This window comes from Medicago sativa, chromosome 1 (assembly GCF_051527215.1).
Source record: "Medicago sativa cultivar Bolivia chromosome 1, Bolivia_mono, whole genome shotgun sequence".
NCBI lineage: Eukaryota > Viridiplantae > Streptophyta > Magnoliopsida > Fabales > Fabaceae > Medicago > Medicago sativa.
Window position 1 is genome coordinate 5643420 of NC_140749.1, and position 17391 is coordinate 5660810.

General features: G+C 31.5%; 1 protein-coding gene and 1 pseudogene across 2 annotated transcripts; one reads left to right on the forward strand and one right to left on the reverse strand.

Annotated features, from left to right (window-relative positions):
- Nucleotides 1-5801: 5801 nt before the first annotated feature.
- On the reverse strand, nt 5802-6505 carry LOC146952020 (uncharacterized). Its single transcript, XM_085757575.1, has one exon. It carries the CDS (start codon nt 6449-6451, stop codon nt 6149-6151), a length of 303 nt encoding a protein of 100 aa, XP_085613701.1. The 5' UTR covers nt 6452-6505; the 3' UTR covers nt 5802-6148.
- A 3036-nt stretch (nt 6506-9541) lies between these two features.
- LOC146952021 (histone acetyltransferase HAC5-like) lies at nt 9542-11082 on the forward strand (annotated as a pseudogene). Its single transcript, XR_015033072.1, has 5 exons — nt 9542-9678; nt 9756-9956; nt 10087-10238; nt 10331-10632; nt 10824-11082. The product of XR_015033072.1 is annotated as a histone acetyltransferase HAC5-like (transcript).
- Nucleotides 11083-17391: the final 6309 nt, after the last annotated feature.

The window sequence follows — 17391 nt, forward strand, 5'->3', positions numbered from 1 at the left end:
ATTTTCATATTGAATCACTTTTCATTATAAATATAATTTATAGTTTTATTTCAAAAAAATTAATATCTACAAGAAATACATCAACAAAGTTTAGGAATGACAACTTTTACTTCTCTATAAAAAAAAATTAAAATGAAGGAAATTGAATTGAAGTATTTGAATCATCTCAAATTACAATTTCTCTAGAATTTTCAATCACTCCGTGCAAAAACATTATTTTTAAAATAAAAAAAAAGCCTAAGAAAAAATATATTAAAGAACCAAAAGAAACCATTTTAGCACAATGTGTAACAGAGAACGCTAACAATCTAAATGATTACAAAACACAACACAGTTGTCCATGCATAGGGATGGCAATGGGTATCCAATAGGTAGGATACTATAGTATCCTTTTCCATATCCACGTTTGTAAAAAAATGTCTGTACTCGAGTCCATAGCCTCGTGGGTAACAACTTTAGTACCCTTCCTCATACCCTATGGGCACCTAAGTGTCCATACCCGTACCCATTACATGTACTTTAATTATAAAAAGACAATAAAAAATATCACAATAGAAATAAAACTACGATTTAATTTTTTTTTTTAAGCAACTCATAAAATAGCAGAGATCGTAGTATTTAGCCAAATAAAAACATCCAAAATATTCCTCGAAAGTTAAAATAAAAACATTCAAAATACATATAAAAAAGTGCATGCTAAAATAAACATCAAATTCATTTAAATCATAAATTTGTAGCTCGTGAGCTTATGAAGGTAAGGATGAAACGATTACCGTATTAGTTTTTAGGTTTAGCTTTATGCTTAAATAACTAAATAAATGAAATAATTGCACACCAAAAATAAATAAAATATTTATTATATTATATAAATATGTATATGCGGGTTGTGGGGCTGGGTGGTATAGTGCCCTTACCTGCATTCATACCCATCTAAATTTGCGGGTAATTACCTGTACCCAAGCCCATACCTATAAAAGCGGGGTTTTACCCTACCCATCGCGGGTATTTTTTGCGGGTGCCTATCGGGCCTGAGTCCAATTGTCATCCCTATCTATGCAGCAACAAAGAAAATAAAATTAAGAAATTGCCTTTAAACACGATAAAGGATGCAACCTCCAAGTGAGATAATCTCAATCAAACAATACAAAATAAGCTTTAACCACCAATTCGTCTGAACTTTAACCTTTTCAGTTAAGGAAGGGAGAAGGTCAACGTTAAGTTTGAAAATTCTATCATTCCTCTCCTTTCATATGATATAAAGCACAGAAGTCCTGATGATGTTGAATGCTAGGCGATAATTTTTATAAAAACCTCCAAGCCCGTTGAACCGAAGATGATCAATAATATTGCCGTGATGAATTATTGATAAACCTAACCAGCCACAAATATGACTCCAAAGCATCCCTTGTAGGAGTCGCATTGAAAAAAACAAGTGATCTCGGTCTTCCAGACAACCACAGTCAGATGAAAATGAATATCGATGTCAGCCAAGATATGTCGCCTGTACAATTATCCTTTGTTGGGATCCGGTCCAACAACAAATGCCAAACAAAAATATTAACTTTGAGCGGCACCGCTTTAATCCACAACACATGATTAAAACCCACGTCAAGACCAACTTCAACCACAATTAAGTTGTTATAAGCACTTTTGACCTTAGTACAAAGATTTATTTAGAGACACTAATAAGTGTTTTCAATGCATACCAAAATCAAATATTTGATTATATTATTCTCTGTTAGCAACATACTCTTTAACACAAACTTTCCAACACATTCTTAAGGTTTCCAAAGATTAATATGGAAAAGAGTAAGATTTTTTTTCTTCTTCTAGACTAGATTACCAAACTCTTTGGGTAGGTTTGCATACAGTTGAAAACAGGGACGGAGCTATGTATAATGGAAATGGGGTGGTTGCCACCCCTCTAACATATAATACATTAGTACTCTTAAATATATATATATATATATATATATATATATATATATATATATATATTGTCGCCCCTGTATCAATAAGGAAAAAAAAAAATATAGTGTTCGTCCCTGTAACAGACTTGCTTACAAACCACAAGAGCTCAAGATATTCAAATCACTATGTAATTTTGTCAAACAAAAAAAATATAAAGCAGACACAACAAAAATATTATAGAGGAACACGTATTTTGTTGGCTTTTTGTTGTATGGCCTTTTCTTTCAATAAATAAACTATATTTTATACGATTTTTTTAAGATAATTTTATTCAATTCTTAATAGTAAAAATGGGGAGCGCTAATATGGATCCGATTCAACGGTAGACCCACAAATTTTTAATAAATTTTAATAAAATATTATTTTTGTTCCTCCATTTTTATTATCATAAAATATATATTTTTTATTAAAAATGGTTAAAGTTAGTTATTATCGATGTTATTTATCATGTGTTATATTTTCGCCACCCTTAATAACTTTTTCTGGCTCCGTCCCTGGTTGAAAATAGGTTCAGCCATGCAATCGACAAACTTGAGGCAGTTAGAATTTTATTTTAAACAAAAATTAAAAATCATATCGAAATTCTAATCATCTAATCTTAATTGAACGGTACCTATACGTTGGTTGCATATAATCATGACCGCGCCTAATTTGTGTTAACAAGAATGATAATTTAGTGACTAAAATTATCATTCTTGTTGACAATGATAAAAAACCTATCCAATAAAAAATAAACTTTGAAGGATGCTAAGGTGGGGTGGTGTAAACTCAAGAGAACAATAACAAGTGAATAAAGAAAATCGACCAAATTGAAGTAAATGAACAACGTATACTTTTGTCCCCCCTCAGCTCTGGATTAATCCAATAACCTCAAAGTTGTATCGGAGATAGACAGCATTATAGAAAAAGACATGAGAGAGGATCTGTTTCCTTAAACATAAAATATCATATTTTTGCGAATGAGGTTATTGGTATAACTTGTTCTCAAATTTTTTAGGTTAAATTACACTGCGAGTCCTTTAAGTTTGAAGTTTATAATAGATTGGTCCTTTAAATTATTTTGGTCTCATATAAGTCCTTTAAGTTGAAGTTTGTAACAGATTGGTCATTTAAGTTATTTTGGTCACACATAAATCTTTTAAGTTTGTAAACGTATTCAATTTAGTCATTTTGTTAACCAAACGTTACAAAAACGATGATCTGTCAGTTAAGTGTATGATTTGGCAGTTAAGTTTGTAAACGATGGACATTAGGATATAAATTCTCAACATAGGAAGAGTTCAAGGAAGCTATTATCAATTATTTTGTGTATAATGGCTTCAATTTGAGGTTCATAAAGAATGACAATGAGAGGGCGAGAGTTGGTTGCAAGGATGAATGCTCTTGGATTGTTTTATATTCCAAGATGTCACATGAGGATGCATGTCACATCATACACTTAACTGTCACATCATCGTTTTTGTAACGTTTGGTTAATAAAAGGATTAAATTGAAAACATTTACAAATTTAAAAGACTTATGTGTAATCAAAATAACTTAATGGACCAATCTGTTACAAACCTCAAACTTAAAGGACTTATGCGTGACAAAAATAACTTAAATGTTCTATTTATTACAAACATCAAACTTAAAAGACCTCTGGTGTAATTTAGCCAGTCTTTTATCTTGTTTTTTTGTAAGAAAATATTTTTTTTCATCTTACTCGTTGTTGTATCTCTTTTTTAGTGCCTTGTTGTATTACTCTATTGGTAGTGAAATGATATTATAATATAACTTCAGATTTTTAATTACTTTTTTTATAAGATTATTATCAAACAATGAAAACTAAAGATTGATAGAGTTATCCTATCCATGTTGAGTTGGCACCAATCAAATGATTCATTAGTCTTCTCAATATAAATGATTTTGATTAGCGTCTATTTAACCTAAATAACTCCACCTACATTATCTTTCGTCTAAAGTTGCATCACTTGGTCTCCGTCGGTCCAAGTAGAGCGACTCTTGGGTCAAATGTGGCATATGATTCTCCAAAGGGTTTTGGTCAAGTATGATACGAATAGGAGTTTTGTCATCTTGATTCTCCAACGTATCATGTATATTTTGCATATGTACATTCAGGTTGTCTGATGGACCACGTTAAACTGACCAAATTGGATGAATACTAGTTTGGTTCATGCACTCTCTTTATAGTTTGTCACAAGGGATACACATAGGCATTTTCAAATATTTGATAGATTTTGATCTTCTAATTTATAATACTCCTTCCGTCTCACAATATTAGTCGTTTAAAGTTTATGCACGATTATTAAGGAAATGATTAATTGTGTTGATTTCAATGGTAAAATTAGTTGCATTTACTAAAACACCCTTATTAATTGTAGTTAATGGAATAGTTAAGTTGAATAAAATTCAATAAATAAAGGTATAATAATGAAAAAATAAAATAAATGTTGTATTTATTGTTAAAGAGACAATAATTGTGAGACGGAGGGAGTATGAGTGTCACATGAGGGAGAGGGGTCAAATAGAAGGCTCAATAATGGGGAGGAGATAAGAATCCTTGTTTTTTTTTTTTTAAAAATAAAATAAAATAATGAAATGGATATTATTCTTTCTTTAGTTATTTTATTCTTAATTTATCTCTTTAGTTCCAGGGAAAAATTCTTTTACCTATGTTACTTACATTGTAGTCATCCAAAACCGGCCACCTTTTAATTTAGTCAAATACTATCTTTTTTTAGCAAACTTTAGTCAAATATCTTGTTAAATGATTGGATTCCATAACTCACTCTTAGAGTACCCATCAGAAAATAAAACTCACTCCTAGAGTTAGGGATGTGGATTTGTTGCTATAAAAAAAAACATGGTTTTACACAGTATTCAATCACAATCATTGATATGAGATTGAGACAATTCAAATTATACATCAGTTCTATAATTTTAACCATTAATTCAAATCAAACGGTCGTGACATATTCCAATGATTTAACCGTAACAACATGAAATTCTAGTTTATGAGTTAATGATTCTCATCCGTGTTGCAAGGAGAGAGATTTACGGCGAACACTCTAGCATCCTAAAATTATGTTTTTTTGTGTTTAACCATTTTAAATTATTTTAAATTTTGAATTAATTTTATTTAAGAATTATCATATATCACCATTGAATTCATTTATAGAATATTCAGGATAAAATTCAAAGATTGTTGATAATGTGACGAGTATGAGTGATGGTGAAACTCTTTACAATGAAAATATATATGAATTAAATCCTAAAACTTTTCACTAAAAACATTTGACTTTAAGCATAACTATAAGTAAGAGTCATACATAGGGTGAATTGTAATTGTTGACAACAATAATTAAAAAGTTAATATCTTTAAATATTCGCATGGAATAATTTGACAAGATACCTCTAGAATTTTTAATACTTTCAATATGTTAAAAAACAATCTTTATTAATGAAATTATAGTATTATAAGTTTCAGTTAAAAACAATTCATTTTAAAGAACCCGGATACGAATCATAATTAGAACAATTATTTATCATATTTGATTTATTTTTTGATCAAACTTTAAATTATCTAAACCTCTTTTTCAGAGGGATCAGAGAGTTAATAAAAACAAAAAATAATAGCAGAAAGAGAAGATCAAGTTAATTAACAATTATAGTTTAACCTAAGAACAAATAGTTCAAAGCAACTCTAGTTTAAATTCTGATTAAAAAATTATTTATGAGATTTTATTTACTTCTCGTCCGAACTTTAAATCGTCTGGACCTCTTTTTCAAAAGAACCACATAGTTAAAGACAAAGGAGCTCGATAGTAGAATGAGAAGATCAAGCTAATTTACAATTTCATTAATTAATCTCAAAAAGTCAATAATAATTTTACATGAACTCACTCACTATAGATACATAAGGTAATTGGGACTATATGTCTATATCTAGTAAAACTAAAGCTTGGACGTGATCATTACTATCTGGTAATCTCTGATTTATGGTAATATTTATAGAGACTGATATATGATGACCAATTTCTTGTAATCTCTAATTTTTCTTAACGATAATGATGTCACTATTTTATTTGTTAAAGATTTATATATTTTTGTATAAATATTTATGATAAACAATATTGACCCCACTTATTGAAATTTCTGGTTCTGTCGCTAATTACTACTAACTCTTGGACTCTAACCATGCTAAAACATAATCAACAACAAAATCAATCTCTTCCCTGCTGATTTTCCCATCACGATTGGTATCAACTTTTTTGAGACAACAAGAAGCTCTCCAACAAGGCATCCTTGAACCAAATTCCTTGAAAGCTTTCTTAAGCTCATCTTTGCTCAAGCTACCATCTCCATTTCGACCTGCTTTCATCAATATACCCCTTACTTGCTTTTCTGTCATTGCTATGTTTTGTGGCAAACCCTTCAACTTGAACTCTGGCTCTCTAACTAAAGGGATGTACACGGCCATTTTATGGCTTATGTCTTATATGTATGTACTGTGTTATTTACTCTCTTTGAGCTAGGTTGGGATATGGTTTTGGAAATGCCAGAACTTATTATATACTAACAAAAAGGTGGTCATCGATCTACATGCATGTGGGTTTGTTCATACCTTTTTATTGTCCCTATCTTACAACGATGTTCCTAAAATCTTCAACTAAACTATTTTTCCTTTGCATGTGGAGTCCTTGTTGGTGAAATTCCACAATTATGAAATTAGCGTGATAAGAGCACTTCAATAGGATAATCTAAAAAAATGCAGATCTTTTTCCTTTATTTAAATTGAAAAAATTTATCTCTTAACTCAGTTGGAAGAGATATTACATATTATATGTAGAGGCCGAAGTTCGAATCCCGGACACTCCACTTCTCCAAAATTAATATGTGTGAGCTCTAGTCACTAAGCTACTTGACAACAAAAATTGAAAAAATTTAAACCGTCTGTGAACTTAAATTTGGACCGTGTGTTTTTGATCGGACGACTTCAAACATAATGGCATGATTCTGGAAAATCTTTGATTGCTTTGAATCTTGCACCCATTTCCTTTTCAACAGAAAAATTTTTCGTTGACAAAAATTTGTCTTACTAAAATATGTAGAATATTTAGTTAAAATAAACAACATTGAAAGATTTTTGATAAACCCTAAATAAATAAAGAGAAACAATACATAATATCATTCCCCTAAAAAAAATAGAATATCATTAAAAAAAGAGAAACAATAAAAAAAAATTAAAATTTTTATCAAATGAGAGCCATTTTTATGTCTAGTATCTTAGCGGTTAGATATACACATTTAAAGTGTAGAGAAGTGAAGAATCCGATATTTAAACCCATATGCTTTACAAATAATATCTCCGATAGTTATCAACTAAGATACACATTTGGGATGAGATATGTTGACTTTAAAATTATGCATAAAGCTAATGAAAATAATCGCGGCTAAGAAGAGATAATCCACCATGTGTATCCAACCAATTTTCTGACGAATATTAGTCATTGACATGATCATAAAAAAAAACTAATAAGTAGTTAATATAATTTTTAAGTGAGTGTCATTATAAAATGAAAAAAATAGATAAGATATTTTGCTTATTTTTTTTTGGGAGGGAGGAGGAATCTTCTTCCATATATCATATGATAATGGATATGCAACATTTAAATCTAATCTCTATCCATCATGAGGGATACTTCTGTTGGGATAATCTTTCTTTTCGATGAACAATTGCACATGAAGCCACTAAACGACACAACTGCCCTATAACTGAAAAAGCCCATAGAATCTAGCCAAATCAAGGAGAATCCCCTTCAACATATATATGGTATATATGCAACTTTATCTCTTCTATCTTCTATCTTCATATACAATTCTGTTGGGAATATTTTTTTCTCTTCTAACCTTTTTTTTTAATGAACTGGAAGCTCGACAGCCATTAGCAACTATGGTTGAAACAAATGTTGACGGCATCTTGCCAAAGTATATCCTATTTTTGATGGGCTAGCTGGGTAAAGAATCTTTGACTCTACTTCAAAGATGAACATGTTTAATTTGAAAATTAAGGAATAGATAAATTTTATTGGGGTTTAAATATGTTTTTGTAATATCATGGATGTTGTCATTTTCTCCATTACTACATTATTATAATTTTGAAATTAATATGTGTGTGACTTTACACACAAGCTAGTTTCATGAGAGTGAAATTTTTGTCCATTTAACGTAATATCAAAGTCAGGTTAAGGATAACAACGTGGAAATCCAACCTAGCATCCACGTTAGACGTGAGAGTGAATATTTAAGTTGTATTACAATTCACTACAAGAAATCCTGCAATTTGCCAGGAAAACATGCCAGGAGCAATAATCCCTGGCAAATTTGCCAGGAGTAATGCCACAAAACACCACTGGCAAATTTACCAGGGGTAACCCCTCGCATAATCCCTGTCTTGTAGTGGTCACATGGACCCACATAGGCTCTTTTCCCTTATCTCTCCCTCGTCAGACTCCTTCTCTCTTCTTCTAATTCATTTTTTGATATTTACTCTCTCTCTCTCTCTCAATAAAAAAGTCTCCTCTATTGAACCAACACCACCAAAAAATTTCGGCCACCATTACTTCACCGTCTGGCATCGTATGACAACACTACCACCACCATTGAACTCCTCTCTTCTTCCTCTTCAATAACCACCCAATTTATTTCTAGATTAGTGAGGTTTCAAAATCTCCATTTATCACCTTCTCTCTCAATTTTCTGCCATAATGAACCTCATTTGGAAAAACTAAGTTGACATTCTTCTTCCCCACGGTGTGAGCAGCAAAACCCCTAACTTTATTGCTTGATCGGAGAACTTTCACCAGCAAACACCGCGCCGGAAACCTATGCAGCCGTGCCGGAAAAGGTCTCCGTCGCGTCTGAGCTTATTTTTTCAGCCACTTCATCCCTTTTCTTTCTCATGGTGAGTTTCTCCATTTTTCATCTTAGAATTTGATATTTTCCAATTTGTAGAAAACCCTGTAGTGTAATATTGAGAAATAGTAAATTTGATTTGGTTCTAACTAATATATGATCAGTATCATTTGTCATCGTTAAGTTATCATTTTCTTATACAAATGTCACTTTCTCCATTTGAGAGCTTAAATCATAAAACATGAAGTTGGACATGTATGCTTTAGACTCCTTCAATTCTTTGCAAAATGAATTTAGTTGATTTCATATTTAGTTGTTTATTTTAATATCAAAATTATATTCTAACTTAAATTTGAAGATCAAATTCTGTTCTAATACTATTATATCTGGACTATGTTTAAGGTTAAATAAATAAGTTACAATGGTTAACTTAGTCATTTGAATTGCTATAGTTTGTTTTATAAACAAATTTTTTAGTTTTGTTAAACATTCAAATGACGAATTTTAAAGTTAATTACGGTCTTAGTTGTTTAATTTTGACTTCATTTTGAATTTATTGTGTTTGTCTTATGGTATTCACTGAAAAGAGACAAAAATTGAGGGGTATCTTTCACTAACTATGTTCAGATTTGTAGTTTAGGAAAATAATCACAGAGTGGTATTTCTCAAGTTACAGAAAGTCTCACTGTTGGAGAAGTGATATCTGTTGACAAACAACTGACAGTGAAGAAGCAGTTTCGGGACATCATTCCAGAGGAGAATTACCCTGCTGAATTCTCTTATAGATCAAAAGTAAGTCTAAAGTGATTAGCTTTCTCTCTGTGTCTATTCTATTTCAGATTAAATAACAGAATTTCATGTGGTTTCAGGTTATTCTTCTATTTTAGAAGATTGAAAGAGCAGATGTATGCTTATTTGCGATGTATGTCCAGAAGTATGGCTTGGAATGTGGCAATCCCAATCAACGTCGCGTATATATTTCATATCTCGATTCTGTCAATCATTTTACACCTCGAAGACAGACTACAAGCGGAGAAGCTCTTCGTACACTTGTTTACCATGAGATATTGGTAATTTGATTTTAAGAATTGTTGCTAATTGCTTTACTTTAGATGACATTTCACTTGATTCCTATTGTTGCTAATTGTTTTCCATGAGATATCGGTCAATGTATTTATGCTTTATTTTTTCTATCATCAGATTGGGTACTTTGACTTCTGTAAGAAATGAGGTTTTGCAACTTGCTACATTCATGCATGTGCTCCTAAAAAAAGGGATGATTACATTCTAAAATGGGGATGATTACATTCATGCATGTAAGAAACGCCGAAGTATGATAAGCTACGGAAGTGGTCAGTCCCTCTCCTTTTTTTCCCTCCTTATGTATGTTGAATTTTCATGAGCTTGTGTAACCATTGAGTATTTATATTCTTTGTTTTTGTAGGTATATTTCAATGCTTACAAAGGCCACTAAAGAAAATGTAGTTGTTGGTTTAACCAACATGTATGATCATTTCTTTGTTTCTACTGAAACACGGTACTCCAAGGTAACAACTGCTCGTATGCCGTACTTTGATGGAGACTGCTGGTCTGGTGCTGCTATGGATCAAGCCGTGATCATTGAAAGAGTGTGGAAGTGACTATGGAAATGCATTGAAGAAAGTACTGAAGAGTCGATCTCTAAAGGCCATGGGATATGTCAATCCTCCCAAAGCCAAAGCTAAAGACATTTTGGTGATGCAAAAGGTATGTCAACTTTCTCTTTTAACTTCATCTAATTGTATTAAAAAACTGGATTCCCTACTGCATTAACGCATTCGGGACATTACCGACCTCTCTTTTACAATATTCTTATGTATGAGTTTTTAAGTTATTTACATTATATGTCCATATAATCTGATAATTCTTCCTTTTCTTTTTCGAACGATATCTATCAGCTCGGCCAAATTATATTGCCCACGAAGCAAAACTTCATTGTAGCACTGTTGTAAACCAATAGTGTCTAGGAAGCGATGGTGTTGCACCAAATGCAAGAAAGTTCAGGAGTGTGAAAGGTGATGATTCTCTTCTCTCATTAAAGATAACTTAAAATGAATACATATATGGTTACACATGTGCACTAGTTGTTCTCTGCCTTCTTTGTTCCCTTTGATTCTTCTATTCAAATATGAGATATAAGTGTGTTGATTTTCTTAATGATTTGGTGTTATTTTCTTCCTTTAAAAAATCAACAAAATTCAAATTGAAGTCGATTATGCAACAATAGATTTTGATAATAAAAATGACTTCTGTCATTGACTTTCACATTTCAATATATTTCAAATGCCGTGAATATGTTATTCTCATCATTAGTATAATCTTTGAATTTTATGCCATTTTAAGGTCTTTGTGGATGATATCCCCTTCATCACTAAACAGAATGATATCATGTTGTGTTTGTTTGATTGATGATTTTAAATATGCCAAATTCTGATGATTTTAGTAATTTATGAATTAGAAAGCTTGTGTTTAATTTTTAAAGAATATTATGTTAAGTTGTTTTTGATCAAAGTGATGTTTAATTTGCAAATTTATCGGTGTATTAAATGTGCTTGTATTATGCGTGCTATTACGTTAATTTCCATTGGTAACTACTTTTTCTAAAACAATTAAATTAAAAAAAACAATTTTAAAACGTTTTTTAAAATTATTTTAATTATTAAATTTTAATATTTTGATTTTTTAAACAATTTAAAAACGTTTTTTTTTAAAAAATTCGTTCTGCATTTTGCCAGGGGTTAACCCCTCACAAATCCCCTGGCAGCGTTTGATTTGATCTCTGAAAAGTGGGTCAGGACGCGTCAGGAAAGTTGCCAGGGGTTGTAGCAGGGACTGGGCCCCACGCAATTTGCCAGGGGCTAAAGCCCTGGCAGGGTCATTTGCGATGAGTAGATTTGCTGGGTATTCTGCTCCTGGCAAAACTCCTGGCAAACGTCCATTTGCCAAGGATTTCTGCATTTTGCCAGGGCTTCTGCCCCTGGCAAAATGCAACATTTCTTGTAGTGATTTACGGTCACACATTTGTAAAGTTGTATTGCAGTTGGATAACTTCATCTCATGAACTAGGTTTTGAAAGTCTTATTCAAACGCACAAACATTGCAATATTATATTAGGCGAAATTAAATTCTATAAGTAGATTGGAGAGTGTGAATTCAACATGTGTGTATAGTTTATCCTCCCGTTTATTTGAAGTTTTTATTTGTTGAGGTTATGAGGATTGCTACTTCCCGAATTTATTTCGTTGTAATCTTTGTCTTGAACTTTAAGTTAAAAGTCTTTTTAACTTAAAAGACTTTTTCTTTAACCCCCGTTACTATAGCTTATCCTCCCATTCATTTGGAGTTGTTATTCGTTGACGTTATGAGATTTGGAGTTGTCTTAAACTTCAAGTCTTTAACCCCGTTTATTATTAAAAAGAAATCACTTAAACAATCCAAAAAGATTAGTAATGCAGAGAAACCGTTTCATTTGGTTTTTGTCCTATAAAATAAAGGCAAATTCTAAGCCCCTAAAGCAAAAAAGATTATAAGCATTCCTTTGATTCTTTTTTTTTTTCAAGCGTTTCCTTTAATTTTTATCTCTTTAGAATTAGAAAATAGGCTTAAGTGCACTTTTATCCCCCCTATTTTGCCTCATTCTGGATTTTACCCCCCATATTTTCAAATTCGGAATTTCAGCCCCCCTATTTTACATTTTTCATGATTTTACCCTCCCAACCACATTTAAACACAATTATGCTGATGTGGCAGTGTTGACGTGGATTTTAAAATAATACTTTCTTTTTTTTACAAAAATAATAATACTACCTTATTGTCCACATAATTAATTATTTGTATTAATTATTATTTTATTATTTACTGTTTTTTAATACACTAATAAAATATCACTTATAATTAGAAAAAAATTGAGAGCACTCAATCGTAACCCATCTTTCCGCCGTCCTTCATTTCTCATCTTAGTTCGCCGTCGTCACCCATCTCCTCCACCCTCACACTAATGACGAATCTCATGTTTGTCTTCCTCCTATTTCACGGTGAATCTTGTGGTTAGGTCAAAGAGGACATTTAGAAAGCAAGAGAAAGATAAATGTGTGAATCTTGTGTTATTTGTTTCGTTTGTTGTGAGGGGTAATGAGCCGTGAAAGGGAATGTGTGTTGGTTGTGTATTTTGTTTGTTGATGCCTTACTGTATTTAGCTTTTGTTTGTTGCATTACAGTGTTGATTTTTCTGCATTTTTCTACGTTTTTTTCGCTGATTTTTTTCCTTGTTTTTTTCTTCATTTTCTAGTATTTTTCTGGTTTTTTTTCTTCCTATTTTTTTGTTTTTTATTTCTCCTGGTTTTATGATTTTTTTTGTTCTATATTTCCTGCATTTTTTTAAAGAATTTTTTCTTCATTTCTTTAGTATTTTTTTAGTTTTTCTTAAATTATTAAAAAAATTCATTAAGAAAATAAATAATAAAATAATATTTCATTCAAATAAAATTAATTAGGTGGATACTAAGATAATATTTTAAAATTCACATCAACAGGGCCGTCCCTGGGGAGGTGCAAACAGCTCAATGGAGCTGGGCCTCCCCAATTTTGGGACCCAAAATATTTTTTTTATTATATAATGCATTGAAAATAATAATATATAGCCGCAATATTGGCAATAAAAACCGCGTGGCCTAGTGGTAATATTCAGCATTGTGATGCTTAGTGGCAGTAGTTCAACTCCCTGTGATGGAATTTTTTTTCTTTTTTTAAGTTGTATGCTTAGTGGCAGTAGTTCAACTCCCTGTGATGGAATTTTTTTTCTTTTTTTAAGTTGTATTTTTTTTTCTTTTTTTAAGTTGTATTTTTTTTTCCAGCATGATAGGGTCTTTTTTTGGCCTAATTTTACTGGAATTGATGTCTATATTTCATCAATATTTTCTCTTCTACTTATTTACAAATAAAAGTATAATATTACTTTTTTTTAGAGAACTTATAATTTTTGGCATATACTTGTCGTATAAAATCACAAAGCTCTAACAACAAACATTATAATTATTAGTAGTTCAACTCCCTGTGATGGAATTTTTTTTCTTTTTTTAAGTTGTATTTTTTTTTCCAGCATGATAGGGTCTTTTTTTGGCCTAATTTTACTGGAATTGATGTCTATATTTCATCAATATTTTCTCTTCTACTTATTTACAAATAAAAGTATAATATTACTTTTTTTTAGAGAACTTATAATTTTTGGCATATACTTGTCGTATAAAATCACAAAGCTCTAACAACAAACATTATAATTATTTCTAAGAAAATAAAAAATATTATAGTTTTTTTTTCTTTTAAAAAATTGTATTTTTTTAGGGGCCTATTTATATTAAGAGAGTCGGGCCTCTAATTTCACAGGGACGGCCCTGCACATCAATACTGCCACATCTACATAATTATGTTTAAATGTGGTTGGGAGGGTAAAATCATGAAAAATGTAAAATAGGGGGGTTGAATTTCCGAATTTAAAAATAGGGGGGTAAAATCCAGAATGAGGCAAAGTAGGGGGGGGGGGGGGGGGGGGGGGGGGGGGTAAAACTGCACTTAAGCCTAGAAAATATGATTTTCAGTCCCCAACGACAACTTTTTTAACCACTATAGGAAAACTTTGATTTGTTAACCACTACACTAAAAGGTAAAAATAATTATTTCAATTTTTTTTAGGCTTAATAGCAGTTTTGGTCCCCTATGTTTCAAGAAGTTACGATTTTGATCCCCTAACAAAATAAATACAAAACCACCCCCTAAGTATTGCCCCTATCGCAGTTTTGACCCTATGCCAATTTTGACCAAGTCAAAGCTGATGTGGACGCCACATGTGTGATTTTTTTTATTTTTTTTATTTTTGTAATTAAAAAAATAATTTTTTTAATTAATTATTTTTTAATTAAATAAAAAAAAGAATTACACACGTGACGTCCACGTGTGCATTAACTTGGTCAAAATTGGTCTGGGGCCAAAACTACAAAAGGGGCAATACTTAGGGGGCGGTTTTTTATTTTATTTTGTTAGGGGGCCAAAATCGCAACTTCTTGAAACATAGGGGGTCAAAACTGCTATTAAGCTTTTTTTTTTTTTATTCCTTTAACTTATTTCTATTTTCATTTTAGTTTCTTAAGTTGTTTTCAACTTGTTTTGATCCTTTAAATTTTAGTCATTTCTTTTACCACTATGTTCCTTTGACACTCCAACTAATCTACCTATGTGTAGTAGTGTAGCTATGTTGATTTGGCAAATGACCGTAAAACGATTTACTTTCTTCCACGAATTATAGATATGTTTTTCTTTTCTTCTTTTCTTTTTATAATAAATCCAAATTCACATTGAGCAAGAAAACCTTGTCTTATATTAAAGTATCGTAAATAAACCATAGTTAATAAGTACATTATGATCTTTATTTTTGGGATTCTATGATTAGTAACATGGTATCAGAGTGATACCTTAGAGATGAAGATGATGATATTTTCGCTTCTGATTCAACATACGATGAAGATGAAGAATTCATCGGTAATGAAGTTCCCACAATTTCTGCACCAATTTTGGAAAATTTAGCTTCTCACAATAGAATCGTTTTTGGCAGTTTCGATTCTCCAAACAATTTGGTTTCAAATCCTTCAATCGAACCAGAATTTGATGGAATCTCCATCAAGATTGGTAAGATTCCATGTGTAACGCCCTTCTTTTATTTAATTATTTTTATTAAGTTATAATCTATTTATGTGATTTATATATATATATATATATATATATATATATATATATATATATGAGGTGTTAGTATTTTATTATGTGGCATTATTCTATTATTTATTAGAATATGAGAATTATTAGTGTAAGTAGAATTGGAGGTTAGAATAGAAAAAAGAATAAGTTATTGGGCCTAAATGATTTAGGAAGAGTGATTAATATTATAAATAAGGAAGCTTAGGTTAGAGAGAGTTTTTACGTTAGACCGCTTTTTGGAGAAAGAGGAGAAAGAGGAGAACTCAGAGAGAGAGAACCCTAGGAACGAAGAACGCTGCTTTTGATTTCAGAAAAATAATCTAAGGTAAGGGTGAAACTAACTTTCAACATTATTAAGTGTATGATTCTGAAAAATGGATTTAGCATGAATTAGGATGAGTTTTGTGAGAATTAAGGATTAGGGTTTATGACCGATTTTGATAATTGAACCATAAAAACTTGTTAGATTGATGTGGAACTTGTGTACAGACCTTAGATATTCCATAGGGTGATAATTAGATGCCGTTTGGATGATAGAACCGTGAGATTTGATGAAAATTGAGATTCTGAGAAAAAGTGATTTTAAGTGTTTGTGAGAAATAAGTGATTCTAGGATAAGCTGTTTTGGAGATTTAAAAATATGATTTTTCAGTAAAAGAAGATAGGATTTGTCGAATAGAACGCGTAGGCGAAAACGGAATTGGAATCGGGGTAACAGTTAGGTTTTTACGGACGAAACGGTAAAACCGAGAAAAACCAGGACTGCACAGAGCTGTTGTGCAGGTCACTGGCTACTTCCTTCCCACGCCTAGGCGCAGCTTTCCACGCTTGAGCGCAGCAAGGCAGCCCCTCATGGGTGACTGCTTATTGTGCTTTCGTTGCGTGCTGCCAGAACTTTGATTTTTATGTTCTTGTGTCTTTTTCACCCGTTTCCGTGTTGAACTAGCTTTTGGTGTAAACATGAAAGTTGTAGATAATTGAGTTAGCTTTCTAGTGGATTTGGTGTGACTAGAAAATTATGTATAGATTTTGAGTTATGAAGAAAATAGTCCAAGTGGGTCCTCAGAAAACTTTAAGAAAACTTAGCATAACTAATCCCAAGTTAGTCCAAAAATTTATGGTTGGTTTCCCAACTTCAACTTAAGTATTAGAGATTTAGTTGAGTTGTTTTATGAGTATTTGGCTTATGTCTTATCGATCGAACTTGAATTGCTTTTGAAGAATGTTTTGGACTCTGATATGAATGTAATTGATTAATTTATATGTTGTTATTGTTGTTGATATGTTGGAATATATTATGTGAGTATTGTATGATGCATAATATTATGATGATTTATGGTGTCAAGTTGATATGATTCATTCCTTTAATGATGATATGTTATTCAAGCACTGTTATATGCTGCATTTGTCGTTGTTTGCTGCTGTTGACCATTTAATGTTACAAAGTTGTATGAGTCGGTCCAAGTTGTAAATATCCAAGAAGTGGTCCATGTTAATGGAATTATAAGAGATGTTCATGATGTTGTCTAAGTTGTAGGAAGATTGAGTCCATTGCATACTCATTAAAGATGGGGGCTTGAGGCCCGACAGCTTTTTCTCACTTTGTTGAAGAGCCTATTTACGCTCATATATGTTGGGGGCTTGATGCCCTGAACGGTACCACATGCATTTGCATATCAAGAAGTTTTTACGAAGGTTTAAGATGTTAAGAGTTGCATT